The following is a 15,210-nucleotide window of genomic DNA, read 5'->3' on the forward strand; positions in this document are numbered from 1 at the left end:
TTAGAACACACGAATTTAAAATGCTACCTAGGCACTGCAAGGGGAAAACCCTGAGATTCCCCAAGGACACAGCGGTTGCTCTAAAAAACAGGCAAGAAGCCTTGAGCTGCCCAAAAGAGCACTGCTGCTGGGAAAACACAGGAACGATGACTGCAACAAAGTTCTGTTATGGAGAACTGCTGCAGCTACTAAACACTCAGCAGTGACTAAGAACCCCATCCCAGTAGTTCATCTGCCTGGCAGTCAGATGGCTGTTGCAAAACCTGTGCTCAGCACCTTGCAGAGCCTCTGGTTTGCAGGCGTTTGGCACCAGAGGAGGACTGTGAGCCCGTGTGCCTGTGCAGGGGTCACTGGTCCCTTCTGAAGAGAAGCAATCCTCACAGCCCCTTGCCACCTCCCACAGTTGCTTGCAGTATCACAGCATAAACATTTTAAGAATTACCTGGTGAGCTGTTTCATAGATTGGATTTCTGTCATCGTGTGATGCCATTCAGTACCCAAAAGGCACAAAAGAAGTGAAAAGCAGTGACCCCACTGAAGGAGGGTCTGGTCCAGCCCACGGCCAGTGCTGGCAGCCGGGGGGGCTGCATTCCTGGGACGCTGCTCACCGGGACCCAGGGCCTCAGGACTTTGAGTGGTGGGAACAGCTTCTGGCTCTGCTGTTGAGGTAAAACATTGTCCTTCTGCCAGGGGATTTATTGCTGTGCCCCTTGTCTCTGAGTACTACCCCAGCCATCAACATGCAGCTTATTGCTTAGGTGGCTGGGGGATGGATATATGGGGCTTGAGGCGGCAAGTTTTAATCTTCTAATTTTGAAAGCTCTTTGTCTTTTCAAACTCGATGGCTTTCACTTTTATCCTTTCCTCTGCCCACCCACAAAACATTTCAATCCCACAGATGTTTAATCTTGTAGATGTACAACAGCTGGTAACACAGGGCAGGGAAAAGATGATGCAGGTCCGAAACGGTAGCGAAGATCAACCAAGTGTTCATTCCTTAAAGAAGGAGTGCCTGGTGCTTTTCCTCTGCGTATTGAATGTTTGGTATGAGACACAGAAGGTCACTTCTAGAGGCAGAAGGTAGCAAACAGGAATAGTGAGTGACCTTATGGTTTTATGCCTGTATTTTCAGGGCTCTGTTCACTCCTGCTTGAGGTGACAGGTAACTCTGGACTTGAAACAAACGTAGTGGGTTGAGCTCATTTCCATCCGAAATCTTCCCCAGCCCTCCAGTGTGGACTCAAAGCAAAGCAGGAAGTTGTAGCACAGAGACATTGCTAAACTGGTAAATTATGACAGGCAGATAGATCTGATCTCAGGAAGCACAGAGCGCTTGGACAATTCATTCACCCGCAGGTTTTGTATCTAGTCAGGAGTTATTTCAGTAACAAGATCTGACAAAAAGTCCATTCTGTAGTTACAGATCAGGCTGGGATTTATAGAGCTTGGGGGAATAAAGTGCCTTATTTGATTTAGATGGGTCTTTAACCTCGAGCAATGCCCTCTAGAGAATAATGCTGGATTTGGTATCTCTTCCTGGATTGTTTCTATCTTTATATTTTAATGATACCGAGATGGTTGTTAGTGAGATTTGTATGGTATCCTGTCAAATGAAGCAGAGTGCCCAGGCTTGATTTCTGCATTTCTCAGTGCCCTGTGCTGCTGTGAGCCCACATGGGCTGGCTCCAGGATGTGTGGCTTCGAGGAGCTGCGTGCACAGGACTGAAGTGCCCGGGCAAAGCAACAGTGTCGTCGTTCGGGGTCGTACCCCCTGTCCCTTTCAGCTGTTCACCCCTCAGAGCCTGGTAAAGGTGATGCATTGCACCCATCTGCAACGAGGTTCACACTCAGCTGCCCCTGCAGTTAGTGGAGATGAGATGTGCCAGCGAGCCCAAGAGGAGCCCTTAGTTCAGGGTTTTCAGAAGAATCTCCCTGGAAGATTGTAGGAAACATTTGGAGTTAAGAACACGCTTGTTTCTTTGCATCTTGGGCCGGTTGCCTTTCCTCTGACACTGTAGGGCGGATTTTAGAAGTCCAGGCATGTGATGTCTAAACTCTTTGAGGTTACAGCATGGCTGGTTGGGTTGTGCTGACGTCAGCAAACCCACGGATGTTCCAGGCACCAAGGACAGCTTCGGTCATAGCCAGCAAGAGAAAAAAGGAGAAAAACTCCTGCTGCAGAAGTGAGAGTGCTCTAAATATGTCAGGTTCCCAAATTAAAGGGATTAGGTAAAAATAACAGGGAATAAAAATAAAACAAGTCAAAACCCAGTTTATAATGTACTAACCAAGCCCTGGTACCACCACGGACTTTCGCCTCATCCACACCCCTGGGATGTGGACCCCAGGGTGAAGAGCCTTTGTGGCAATGGAGCTCTTGGTCTGACTGCACTTGGCAGGGCTGACTCGAGGGAGGACGTTGTGCTGCATCCATCTTGCCGTCATCAGAGGGCCAGATTGGCCAGAAACCTCTGCTGGCTTTTTGTTGCTCTGATGCCACAAATCAGCACTAATCTTGGCCTGGCCAGAGGTTAGGCCAGATTTACAGCTGTTCTGCGCCCCTGTGGTGTGACAGAGCCGGAGCCCAGGAATGCTTCTGGCACCGCGATACGTGCCCAGCGCCAGGGGACGCCAGGAGACAAACAGCCCTGCTGCAAGTACTGCAGCCCTGGTGATGTGTGCCCACGTTGCCTCAGCGCTTCTCCAGCCAGAGTTATTTGGCATCTGATGTTTTACTGATGGGAAAAAAATGATGAAAAGAAGCATGTTAGTGACCACACAGGATGTCACAGCGTGGAGATGCAGTATTAAGCACATTGGGAACTCCTGCTTCTGGCATCCTGGGCAGACCTGTGTGCGATGGACGGGGCTCCTCTTGGCCATGTTTACAGATGTTTGGAGCCAGCATCCATCTGCCTTTGGAGGAAGATCCTGGTTGCCTTAAATTCCTTAGCTTCATCCCTGAGCGAACTCTCTGTCCCTGAGTGAGATGGCACACATCCCTTCCTGGTGCCTGCCTGTGTGGCACTGCAGAAGCCAGTGAACCCTCCTGCATGGGGACTGCTCATGAGAGTGGTGAAGCTGTGGTGGTTGGAACTCCTGCCCAGTGTCTGGGATCCCCCTCGGAGCCAGCCAGGCATCCCTCTCCCAGCTGATGTGCTGAACAGCTCTTCTGCAGCTTACTCCCTGCCATCCTGACCCTCAGCCCAGGCACGAGTGGAGAAAGTGGGATGTTCTCAAGAGCAGAGAGGAGCTGTCATTGCTGATGCTATTTTGGTCTTCCTTCAGGCATATGGGTGGTTTCTTCACCCTCTACTCCACACACACACACAAAAAAAGCTACATTTGAACTCTCCAAATGCTGCAAGCAACAGTGCTGAGAAAATGCCATGCTGTACACCAGATTCTCTACAGAACATCAAACAATGGCTGATGGTGGTTGGAGGAACACCTGCAGTTTATACCCTGTAAAATCCAGGTGGCAAAATGTGCCAGGGCAGCCCTCAGGAAACCCCATCGCCTGGGAGGCTCAGTGCAACCCATGTGCTGCCCACTCCATCCAAAATCCTTTAATTAGTGCTCCAGAGAGACGTGACTTGTTGCACCTTTGCAGTTCCCTCTTGCATCTAAAACTTTTAAATGACTTCTGAGCAATGGTTTGTCTGGTTTGAGGGAACAGTGTGCTGTCTGCCACGTTCATTTGCTCTCCTTGGCAATGATCATTTTTGGGTATAACATTTATATTACATCCATTAGAGCATAGAATGGGATGTGAATTATCCAAAGCTGTTCCAATCACCACTTAAATCTTTATTGATTGCAAGTAATAAACATAACTACGGTGTTGCTGAGACTTTATGCCACTCAAATGCTGGTTGCACACAGCCAACAAAAGTCTGTGGATTATTGGGTGAGATTTTTTGAGTCCCCAAGTGACTTTGCCCCTGAAGTTCAGCTGTAGTGGTCACCAGCTCCTCTCCGTATCATCTGGTGCAACTTCTGTGGACCAAACCAAACACTGGCTACAGAGCCACTGGCATAGGTACAGCCCATCACTCATCCCTTGAAAACGGCCCTTTCCTGGCGAGATCTGGGTGTTCTTTTCATAACTTAACTGCACTTCTCCATGAAGCTGCTCAGGCTCCTCTGTGCAATTCAGGTTGGTCCAGGGAAGGGTCCTGTTGGCAGAACCAGCATGTAAACTCAGTGGCTGGTAACTGGAGTCAGATCACCAGAAGAGCAAGCTGGCCAGCTGTTGTTTTTGTTGTACATGGGACTTCAGCCTGCTGGGTCTCTTAAGCTGACAGTAGCTAGAGTGATTGCACTAGATGAACACATCTGCTTCCAGGTTCTTTTCTTTAAATAGGTGCAGGTGAAATCAGGAAAATAAACCTAAAGAGGTGTTAAATTAGAAAACAGGACTTATAATTTGAGAGGGGCAGAAGTCACCTTCTCACACATGGGACTGATGAAGAACTATATGTCCTTGATGATTAATTTACTTTTCTTTTATTTCAAGCCTGTTCTGGCCAGAGAGGAATGTCATAACGCTACCAGTTTTTCAATGGAGATAAAAAGTACCACAATTAACCTGAAACTGGTGCTGTCATGAGAGCAGGCAGGGCAAGAAGCCCCTCAGACAGGATGAGGGTGTCTTGAGGAGAAGTCAGAAAGAGAGCAGATGGGATCTGCGTCATCATGTTCCCTCTTTTCCATATTAATGGTGTGGATGGGAAATAGAAATGAAATAGAGGCGTAATAGATGCCCTACAAAGAGCATATAGCAGCTCCTTCTTCTGAGGGATGATCTCAGGCGTCAGTGTGGGAAGCACACTCGGTCTGGAAGGGCTGCTTTGTTTTATGCAAGATCACCTTCAGGACAAAGGAGGACTGTAGCAATTCCTGAGTTTGGAGGGAGAGGTGGCCCAGATTTTTAAACCAAACTCGAAGCCTTGGGGACCTGGTTCAGGGGTGAGATTTTAATGAGCGAGTGCACATTGTTCTTCAAGAATCAGTTCATTCCATCAGCATGGTCCTGTCACCTGGGGCCACCAGCACCAAAGGAGGCAGTGGGACTTTTGGGGTTGGTATCCCAAGCCAAGAGGAGCTGAAATGCAACAAAGAGGAGACCCCCCAGGGCCAAAGGGGTGGTTCCCTTTGAAATGGTGCCCCTTGGAGAAAGACAAGTACCACTCATTTTCTAGCAGTAGCTGATGGCTGAAGAGGGAGAAGAGGGGAAAGTAATGTTGCCCCTCTGCACTTCTCTGATGAGACCCCACCTGCAGTGCTGCATCCAGATCTGGGCCCCCAATGTAAGAAGCATATGGACCTGTTGAAGTGGGTCCAGAGATGGCCATGAAGATGCTCAGAGGTCTGAAGCCTCTGCTATGAAGACAGGCTGAGAGAGTTTGGCTTGTTCAGCCTGGAAAAGAGAAGGCTCCAGGGAGACCTTCCAGCAGCGTTGCAGAACCTAAAGAGGCTACAGGAAACCTGGATAGGGGCTGGTTACAAGGGCAGAGAGTGACAGCATAAGGGGGAAATGGCCTTAAGCTGAAGGAGGGGAGATTTAGATTAGATACGAGGAAGAAATCCTTCCCTGTGAGGGTTGTGAGGCCCTGGCACAGGCTGCCCAGAGAAGCTGTGGCTGCCCCTGGATCCCTGGCAGGGTTCAAGGCCAGGCTGGATGGGACTTTGGGCACCCTGGGCTAGTGGGGGGTGTCCCTTCTCATGGCAGGGGGGTGGAACTAGATGAGCTTTGAGGTCCCTTCCAACCCAAACCAGTCTATGATCGTGTGATTCTCTAGATTTGAGTCTTCCTGCCGTCTGTAGGTGTAAGCAGAAAGAGACATGGCAGGGTTTGCTACAGCTGCCTGACACATCCAACCTCATGTGGTTTAGCCTGGATCAGCCAAACCTAATACAATGGGATGAAAATCACAAGCAAGCAAATAAGAAATCCTTCCATTCTGTTGAGGAAGAAAAACACTGCTAGTCTCTGCCGAAGAACAGCATCTTCTGACATCCGAAACCCTGACATCCCGATCCTAATTGGCTCAGCTTGTTTTCTTGGGCATACAGAGCACAACAAGAGAGCACAAGCTCTCAAACCTCTGAACATTTTACTTTGATAAAAGCAACGAAACTACTAGAGAGCTGGGCTGGAAACCACACGGGGGAGATGAAAAAGAATCCCGTCATAAATTAAAGGCAGAGGAAAAACAGCTGAAGCCACCCGGGAAAGGGCCGAGGACCTCATAGGATATCCTGTACAGCCAACAGCAGCAGCCTAATTAAAATAGCAGCTGGAAAGCACAAAATTATCCCAGGAAAACATGAGGAACTGGAAGTCTTTTGAGAGAGAACACCAGAAACTCAGGAAATGATGCTCTGAACCGTTTTTGGGGCAGTGTGCCTGGCAGCTGGGACTCAGCCTGCCCGTGGGACAGGGGCAAGGCGTTGAGTGTCTCCAGTCCTCTGCCTCTAAGCGATTGGAAAAAAATCCCCTCTTAGGCAAACAGAGGCAGGGTGAGCTATGAAAAGCCCACAGCCAGCAGCAGAGCCCTGCGCTTCCCCCTGCGACAGCAAGCAAAGCACTTGGCAGCTGGGCAGCCTTGAGCTGTGGGTGTGGGAAAGGTGCTGGTGCTGCCTGAGGGCCCTTTTCAGGATGGGCTGTGCCAAGCTGAGGTGCCATATGAAGGGTCCATGTTCAACATGCCCTGCTGAGCACACAGTGAGAATTGTACCGTGATGCAGACATGCCCTGCTGCACCTCCACCTGGATCCCAGCCAAAGCCATGCCTGGCTCTGACCATTACATTGGAAAAGGCCAGGCAGCTACTCAGAGATGAACAACTAGAAAAGGTGCCAGCAGCCAGGCTCACTTTTCAATAGATTTACTTGGGAATTTGGGCCTGAGGGGTTCATCCCACACCAGCTCACATTGCATCCTCACAGGTGAAGCGCCAGACCAGGGGCTGCAGAGGTGTCTCCCACCATCAGGTCCTCAAATCCTGCTACATGGGGGAGAAGTGCACACATTAAGAGGTCTTGGGATTCATTTCTTGGAAGCAGATGAAACTGTTCCTTAGCACTTTGATCGAACAAGCTGTGATTTGTGTTCCATCTGTGAAGCACAGGTTGGTGCTGGTCCTAGCACGCTGAGAGGGCTGCTTCGCTAGGGATGCACTGCTCATCCCAGCATCCTGGCCAGCAAACAGTGCAGCCAAGGGAGCTCACTGAGGCAAACCCCCAGATCCCCAGCATGTGGGGGTGACAGGCCGAGCTATGGACACACACTAGCTAATGCTTCATGTCAGACCTTCCCCCCAGTCCCTCCTTACAGGAGCTGCCTGTCTTCTGCCAGCCACCGCAGGCAGGGTGGCTCACAGCCCCCCAGCACAGGACCACCCCGGCACGGTGATGGCTCCACCAGCAAAGGGTCAATGGGCCTGAAGCATGTGGCAGCTCTTCAGTCTGTCCATCCAGCTCTGTTCCTCATGCCAGGACAGATGGACAGAACAAATAGCCATTTTCCTACCTGGGCTGAGGCGCTGCAGCACCTCACCTGACAAATGGGGCTGTGACAAACTATAGTGAAAGCCCTAGTTTAGGCAAATTCCCATCTGTTTAGTTAAGATAATTTTAGTTTACTACTTTTCCCTCTTTTTCCTGGCAGTTGTGTGTGCACAATTAACTGCAACCCTGGCTTTAAAAAAAATAAAGCACCCTAATTAGCATGTTAAGCCTCCTCATTTCCCAATACTGTATAATGTTGCGAAAGCTAATCTATAATGTATTGGATGTTATGCAAATTCTCTGTACTCCATATGGGTTTTATAAAGGCATGCAAATTAAAAATAGTGTTTGGAATAGGACTGGGGGGAGGGGGAAATTTGCACAATAAAATATGCGGAGAGGAGAAAAGGTGTTTATAACCTTCTCCCTATTGTTTGTGTATTCTCAGCTGCACAATGCTTTTCGAAGCAGAGAGATGTATTGCATAAAAATCTCTCCAAATTGGATAGTTTTTAAATGAAATTTGAAATGAGAGCGCTGTTCCCTGAGCAATAATCCACACCGCTCTTTCTGCTGGGGCTTGTAATGCCTAGGTGAAGGCACTCTGCTTCCACAGGCTGGTATTGCAGTCGTGTGTGGCTTCTTGTAGTGTGTCTGCCTGGGTGTCACCGGGGCTCTTGTCACAGCAGCCTGGCAGGGTCCATGGTTGTGGCTTGGCCAGGATCTGGCCAGTCCCCATGGGATAAACCCGTGAGGTGTTTGCGGTGTCTGTGGTGCGTGTTTCGGTGCCGATGATGTTTTGCAGCCCTGCCTATGGATGGATGCGAGTGTAGCTGCACTACAGCTGGCTTTTCACAGTGCTGCCAGCTCCTGGTGCAGGGGCTCTGTGGCGGCTGACAGAGTCCAGCCGGGAAACGCGGCCCGTCTCGTGCGGCTGCGCCCGGCTGAGTGTGTACAGCCTTCCCTGATTGATACTTAATTAGATTACAGCTGCTGCTTAAAAATAGCCGGTTTACAAAAATAAAATCTTGGCTGGTGTCAAACCGAGCCGGTGCAGACCAGGAGGAGTGGTGCTGCCTCTGGCTGGCCAGCTGGGAAGCTGTCGGTGCAGGCAGTGCCGGCATCGCTGCCGCTGGGACCACGCACCAGCACTTCTCCCCACCTCTGTGACTTTTCCCTGCTTATTCCTGCCCTGTGGGCTTGGTGACACCATGCTGGGTCTTGTTGGTGCAGCCCGTGGGGCATTCAGCTCGGGAGCTCTTGAACATGCCTGTTCCCCTCACAGGCGCCCATAAGCTGCCTGTGTCCTGCTCCATGGCTGCCCTCCAGCGTGGCACTGAGACCTTTGCTCCTCACGAAAGGCACTGAGCACCTCCAAGGGGCCAGCAGGTCTCTCACAGCCATTTCAGATGCAGCTTCTCGGGAGATGCGGGAATGGGGCTTGTCTTCACCAGCCGCTGCTTCCAGTGCCTACCTCCCCCAGGTGCGGCAGGGCTGTGAGCCCTCCCAGCCTGTGGGCATCTCCCGCAATGATGCCATGCTTGTGACTGAGGTGCTTAGTCTAGGTTGTGCTGGTCCTGAGTCTCTTCATGTGCTTTGGGTAGGAGAGGGAGGGAAGCAGGGAGCCGCAGGAGCAAGAAGTGAGGCTGGCTGAGCTGAGCTGCTGTGTCTCCCTCTCTGCTGGTGGCCGGTGTGGGGAATGCTGCAGGGCAGCTGTGCATTCATCTGCCTGGTGGTGCCCCCACATAAAGTGGCACAGTATCACTGAGGGTAAGGATGGAGGAGCCATCCCTTTCCTGCCTATGGGCTGCAGTGCAGGGATCAAAGCGGTTCAGGCAGGAGCAGGGACTGAAGATGTCCCTAATGCAGAGTGCCTGTCTCATGGAAAGAGAATGAACCCCAGGACATCACTCGAGGAGGAAATGGAAATGCCAAAACCCAACAGAAGGCTCCTCAGGTGCCTCTTTTCCCCAGGGAAGGGACGGATGAGCTCAGGTTGCAGGCTCTTAGCACCACAGTCCACAGCACCCTTCATCCTGCCAGCATTTCCCACCCTGGGCACTTGGAGCTGGCATCGTCTGTTCACTCATTGTTTCATAAAGCTCTGCGTGTGCTTATGGTCTGGTGCAGCTCCAGGGCAAGCAGAGAAACCACCTCTAGCCCAGGACCAGCTGCCGTGGTGGGCAAAAACTCCCTCCATGCCACCCCCTGAGGTTGTTCACGTTTCCCCCCCACCGTGAGCAGGGGGCCTGGAGGAGCCACAGGTGCTGTTTGCCCGCGAGAGGCCGCGGTTGCCGGTTGGTGGGACTTGCTGCCTGTTAGTGCAATACCAGGGGTCCTGCGAGACCAAACCCACCGTAGTCCACAAAGCTACTGCAAATGCCTGGGGTCTCACCAACTGGGGAATTGGACTTGCTTTGTTTCTGCTGCCTTCATTTAACAGTGAGTGCCGATTACTCAAAGCGATATGGGCAGGACCTGGTAATGTAGCGTTGCTCTAGCGTTAACTTAAGGGGATGATCCAGTTGCCTGCAGTGTAAATACTTTGTGGCCAGGAACCCTGCTTTATCGCTTTGTATAGTTTTAAAGTAGTTTAAAGATTGAATAACATAAAATAACATAATATAATGTTATTTATGTTATTTCCCACGTGAAGAACTCCTGTAAACCTTGCAGTATTGAAACTCAGTGAACAAGGCATCTTAGACAAGCTGAAAAACAAATGGTGGTACGATAAGGGTGAATGTGGAGCCAAGGACTCCGGAAGTAAGGTCAGTCGCTGAAGGTCTTTTTGTACTGATTAGCAATCACATTTTGACCCACTGTTTGTTTATACAAAGAATGACTTTCAAAAGTTGATATTTACATTTTGAAGGTTGAAAGAAAAGAATAGAAAACAATAATTAAGTCTCTGAACTTGACAGCGTTTTTTCTCTTATGCAGTAACAGGCTGTAGTTGTAAGTATGCTTTACTGTTTGAGCATTTTGCTAGAAAAAAAAAAAACATGGGAAGAGAAGCCCCCAAAGCCTCCCACGTTGGTGTCTTCATTTCATTGTGCAAGTTTCAACACAGCTGATGTGTATTACTCAGGCCAGCATCTTTCCCTGTTTTGAGTTTTATTGAAAAAAGCACACTTTTGTTTCAAAATTGTGACTGATTCTTTACATGTCAGTTTGGGAGACAGTCACACACTTGCTAAGGGTGGATGATTGCAGGGCAGCCCTTATCAGGTGATAAGGGAAAAATGCCTTTCCTGCCCTACTTCTCAATTCAGTTTGAAATTCATTTGATTAAAAAAATAATAATAATCTGGAAATACTATTGGGAACTTATTACATAAATACTATATATTTGTCTATACTTCTGCTTTGAACCCTTTTGCTGCTGTACTGCCCTGTCCCACACCAGCCATGCTGCAGGGCCAGCCAGCCAACAGCAGCTCCTCATGCAGGACCACTGTAGACCCTGGTAGAGGTGTCCACCCTGTGGTGACAGGGGATCCACCTGGTAGCTGCACACTTAACTGGCAGGAAATACTTAGTTAAACCATTCAGTTAAAATAAAAAACAGAGGATTTTTTTTTTTTTAAATGCTTATAGAGAGATGTGGGAGGAAAACACTGCAAAGGTGCCAGGCTGCTTGGTGTAAAAGACATTTGCAAATGCACTGAGAGGAGGAGAAATCTATCTGCAGCTGAAACCAGTTGCAGTTGAGCACCTAGCTACCCTGGTGCCTTTGGAAGTGCTCTCTATAATAATTCAAATAGAAAACTGTCATTTGGAGGTGCCCTCTCAGTGTCAGAGGGGCATTTCAAGTTCCATTGATGCCGATAATGGAAAGTCACTGGTTTTGGCTGGACTGGGAGTCACTTAAGGCACAGGGCTCTAGCTGCTGTGGTAGATAAATTTAGGATCACGGGACATCTGACGGCACAGAAGCTGCAGAGGGAAAATGTAACTGAGAAGAGGAGTAAATGAATAGTATCTTCAGTTTAAATGGCAGGCTGTTTACTACAACTGCATCTTACCCAGACTGCTTGTGAAACACACACTGAGAAGGTAGATGGTGTTTTATTCTGACCATACACAACTTGGACGATCCGGGAGGTACTCGTGAACCCGGCTCCATCAGCCGGTGTCTCCCCCCCTGCACAGCCCCTTGCCGCAGGGTGCGGGGGCACTGGGGGGCTGGTGTGCCATGCCATGGCAGCCCACCTGGGGCCGTGCCTGCCAGCATCAGGCCCTGCATGCAGCCACCTGCCCTGTACAACAGCAAAAGGGTTGCAGCTCTCTTTGCTCCCATGGCAGAATTTCGAAATTGCAAGCCCTTTCCCCCAGCTGACATGTACTGAAGGCAGGTAAACCCTGGCTAGTGGGGTTTTTTTGTGTTGCAATGACTGGTTTTACTCAGAAATCACTCCCCTCAGTCACCAAAGATGCTAGTTTAGTCCAGAGCTCTGCTGCTTGACCTTAAAGTAACTGACCACCATCTTCCTAGGGTGGCAGTGGGTTTTTTTCCTAACTGCAGATGAGCTTAGTAGCATCTCAGCACTTTCATTGGCATTCACCAGAACCAGGTGTGTAATGGTTTGGGTTTTTTTATTTTTCTAGATTTATAGTGACCTTCTGTAAAACCTGCTGTTTTACACAGCCGTTGCTCCCCCTGCCAGGGCTTTCCCAAGGTGCCTTTGCCACCAGAGATGCTCTGGGACACCAAGTGCCTGGGGAACTCAGCAGCCAAAAAAAGTAAAGTCTCTTCACCTTGGAGTCAGCCAGGGTTTTGCCCACCAAAGGGTGGGAGCTGGAGCAGTCACTGCTGCACAGCCCCAGGCTGCCAGGGACGGGGGGAGGTCAGCATCGATCCATCAGTGGGACACTAAGCACCATGAGTGTAGTTATTCCAGCTAGGACTAAGTGCAAAGTAGCCTGTTTGTCTTTCTGTCCGTCCGCTGCGCGCAGCAGAACTAACGGCGTGGCTCGTTTCTCTTAGGACAAGACGAGCGCGCTGAGCCTGAGCAATGTGGCTGGGGTTTTCTATATCCTTGTCGGAGGCCTCGGGCTGGCCATGATGGTGGCTCTGATCGAGTTCTGCTACAAGTCTCGGGCTGAGTCCAAGCGAATGAAACTCACCAAGAACACGCAGAACTTCAAACCTGCTCCTGCCACCAACACCCAGAATTACGCTACGTACAGAGAAGGCTACAACGTGTACGGCACAGAAAGTGTGAAAATCTAGGGGTACGGCTGCGGGCCGGGAGCCAGAGCCCTCTGGGGCTTCCTTCTTTCTGGTTTGTTGGGTGTTTGGGGTTTATTTTGAGCTGTGTGTGGTGGTATTTTGGTGTGTGCATCAGTGCATTGCTGCAAAAGAGCTTTTGAAATCTCTCTCGGAGTATAAGTGATTTAAATTTCTTCCCTGAGCAGAAGTGAGCTGGGCACCATCCTAAGTTACAAACCGTGGTAGCTGGCTTCATGCTGAAGTGAGTAACTCCTCTCTCCAGCATTGTGCTTGCTCAGTACATCCAGAAGTGTTTCGTTAATTGCTTTAAAAATTACTGTAATCAGCATTTGCATCTCTCTTGCTAGCGACCTCTTCCCCTTTCTGTCTGTAAGCTATATTCAGGTCAGGTAAGTGCTTTTAGGAAGCCTCAAAAAAAAATCTACAATAGAGAAAAAAAAAACAAGTCTGCACTAGAAATCACAATTTCTAAAGTGTGAAAAGTAAGAGTTGAAATGCTGAAAAGCAGCCGTGGAAAAGCCCGGTGAGCCCATCACCCACAGACTCTGCCTCTCCCCAGGCTGAGCCTCCCTGCCCCTCGCTGCCGGGCAGTGATGAAATCTTTCTGGTTTTATTATAGATCCTCACCCTGACAGCACGCAAGAGGAGAAGCAGGAAAGAATGTGGCTACTTCACAGATTCGGACCACCTGAGCCAGTCGTACTCTCTCCGAGGTGTCAGGCATGACACACATTGATGATGGTGCAATGTACTTTTAATAGGAAAAACTGATATTTTTTTCCTTCAGTGCCTTATGGAAGACTCTGAGACTCACAACAATGCAAACCATCACCGAAATATTCTTGCTTTGCTTGAAAGAAGAAAAAATTAAAAAAGAAGAAAGGGGGGAAATGAAAGAAAAGAAATAAAGGGGAAAAGAGGAAGGGAGAAGAAGAGGAAAAAATAAAAAAGAAAAATAAAAATGCAAAGAAAAAGGAGAAGAGAAAAGCAAAGAAAAAAGGAAAAAAAGAAAAAAGAAAAGAAAAAGGAAAAGAAGAAAAAGGAAAAGAAAGAAAAGAAAAAAGGGAAAAGAGAAAAAGAAAAGAAAGAGAAAAGGAAAGAAAAGAGAAAAGGAAAAAAAAGAGAAAAGTAAAAGGAAAAGAGAAGAAAAGAAAAAAAGGAAAGGACTGGTAACAAGATACTAGTATGTGAAAAAAAATCTTGTAAAAAAAAAATCAGTGCAACAAAAGCCATTCTTTGATACCACTGCACAGTAAATGAACTTGTGTCCTGAAAGCAAACCGCAGCCAGTTTCATCAGCCACCCCAATCGTATCAAATTATGAAACTCCTCCTGACACAAAGCCTCAGAAATCTGCTGCGTGCGAACACGGACTGGCCTGTCACTGCTTGTATGAGCTGATGTCAAGATGTTTCAGTATTTACTTACCAGTGGTGTGGTTTATGTGTTTTTCTTTCTGAGCCACGTTCAACTCTCCAGCTGATTTGAGCAGGTCTGTAACGCGGTAAGAGGTGGAACAGAATCTGTGCGCTAAACCCAGTTAAAGTCAATGACTGTGAATCTGTAAATCCAAAAGAGAGTGAGTTGTGGAACTGCATGTCTTGCTTCCAGATCAGTAAATTAATTTATTGACAAGGTAGCTAAAATGTGGGCAAAAAATACAGTATTCCTTTTCTGTTGTTTCTGTTCCTACCGTCAGGCATACCTCCAGGTGCTTTATTAAACCGACACTGGGTGGCTTTTAGAGACAAAAAGAAGAAAGAAAAAAGAAAAGCTACTTGCTGTTTAGGTTCAGCCCATATATCTCTTTTCTTGCTGTGCATTTGCATTTTAATTCACTGTTTAATATCAAGCAATGAAGCAAGAGAAGCGCAGGGTAGTGTTTCCCAGGCCTGCTTCGGCTTCGCCCCAGCGCTGTCACCAGTGGCGCTGCGCTCAGCTAACGCTTCTCCCTAACGGTCATTTTAAAACAGAGGTAAGGACAGAGGATAGTAACTCAGAATTAGAGCTGCAGTTCCAGAGTAATATTAAGCGATCTCTAACACGACTCCTGCTAGTACTGTTATATTATATCAGCTCCTGCCAACTCTTGTTTCATGGCTACCGGTGAGAGGATGCTCCTGTCCTTGTCCTCTCTGTAACGAGGACGCCACGCTCCGGCCGACACTGCTACAGGTCGGGGCTCACTATTACTCACATCCAACGTCTTAGACAGCAGCAGCGTTTCAGCCTTGAACCTCTGCCTGCAAACTACTTAACTTCATCCTCAAGGCAAAAAAAAAGAAAAAGGAAAAAAAAAAAAAAAGAAAAAAAAGAAAAAGGCAAAAAAAATAAAGGAAAAGACAAAAAAAAATACAACAAACCTTTAAACATATTGTCAATCACATGGGAAATGTTCAATGGAATATCTGCATACTAATTACCTCTAATCGACAATATGTATTTTCTGTAGTTTACTA

General features: G+C 48.5%; 1 protein-coding gene across 1 annotated transcript in view; it reads left to right on the forward strand.

Annotated features, from left to right (window-relative positions):
- Nucleotides 1–13,389, forward strand: part of GRIA3 (glutamate ionotropic receptor AMPA type subunit 3) — a gene marked incomplete at its 5' end in the record, with an annotated part of 152,214 nt that extends 138,825 nt beyond the window's left edge. Inside the window, 2 exons of the mRNA XM_084269010.1 lie at nt 12,506–12,753; nt 13,371–13,389. Of these exons, the coding sequence (XP_084125136.1) occupies nt 12,506–12,751 (246 nt within the window). The 3' untranslated portion in view covers nt 12,752–12,753; nt 13,371–13,389. The remainder of the gene's footprint in view (nt 1–12,505; nt 12,754–13,370) is intronic.
- Between the last annotated feature and the right edge of the window lie 1,821 nt (nt 13,390–15,210).

This window comes from Gallinula chloropus (assembly GCF_964237585.1).
Source record: "Gallinula chloropus genome assembly, chromosome: 11".
Classification (NCBI taxonomy): domain Eukaryota; kingdom Metazoa; phylum Chordata; class Aves; order Gruiformes; family Rallidae; genus Gallinula; species Gallinula chloropus.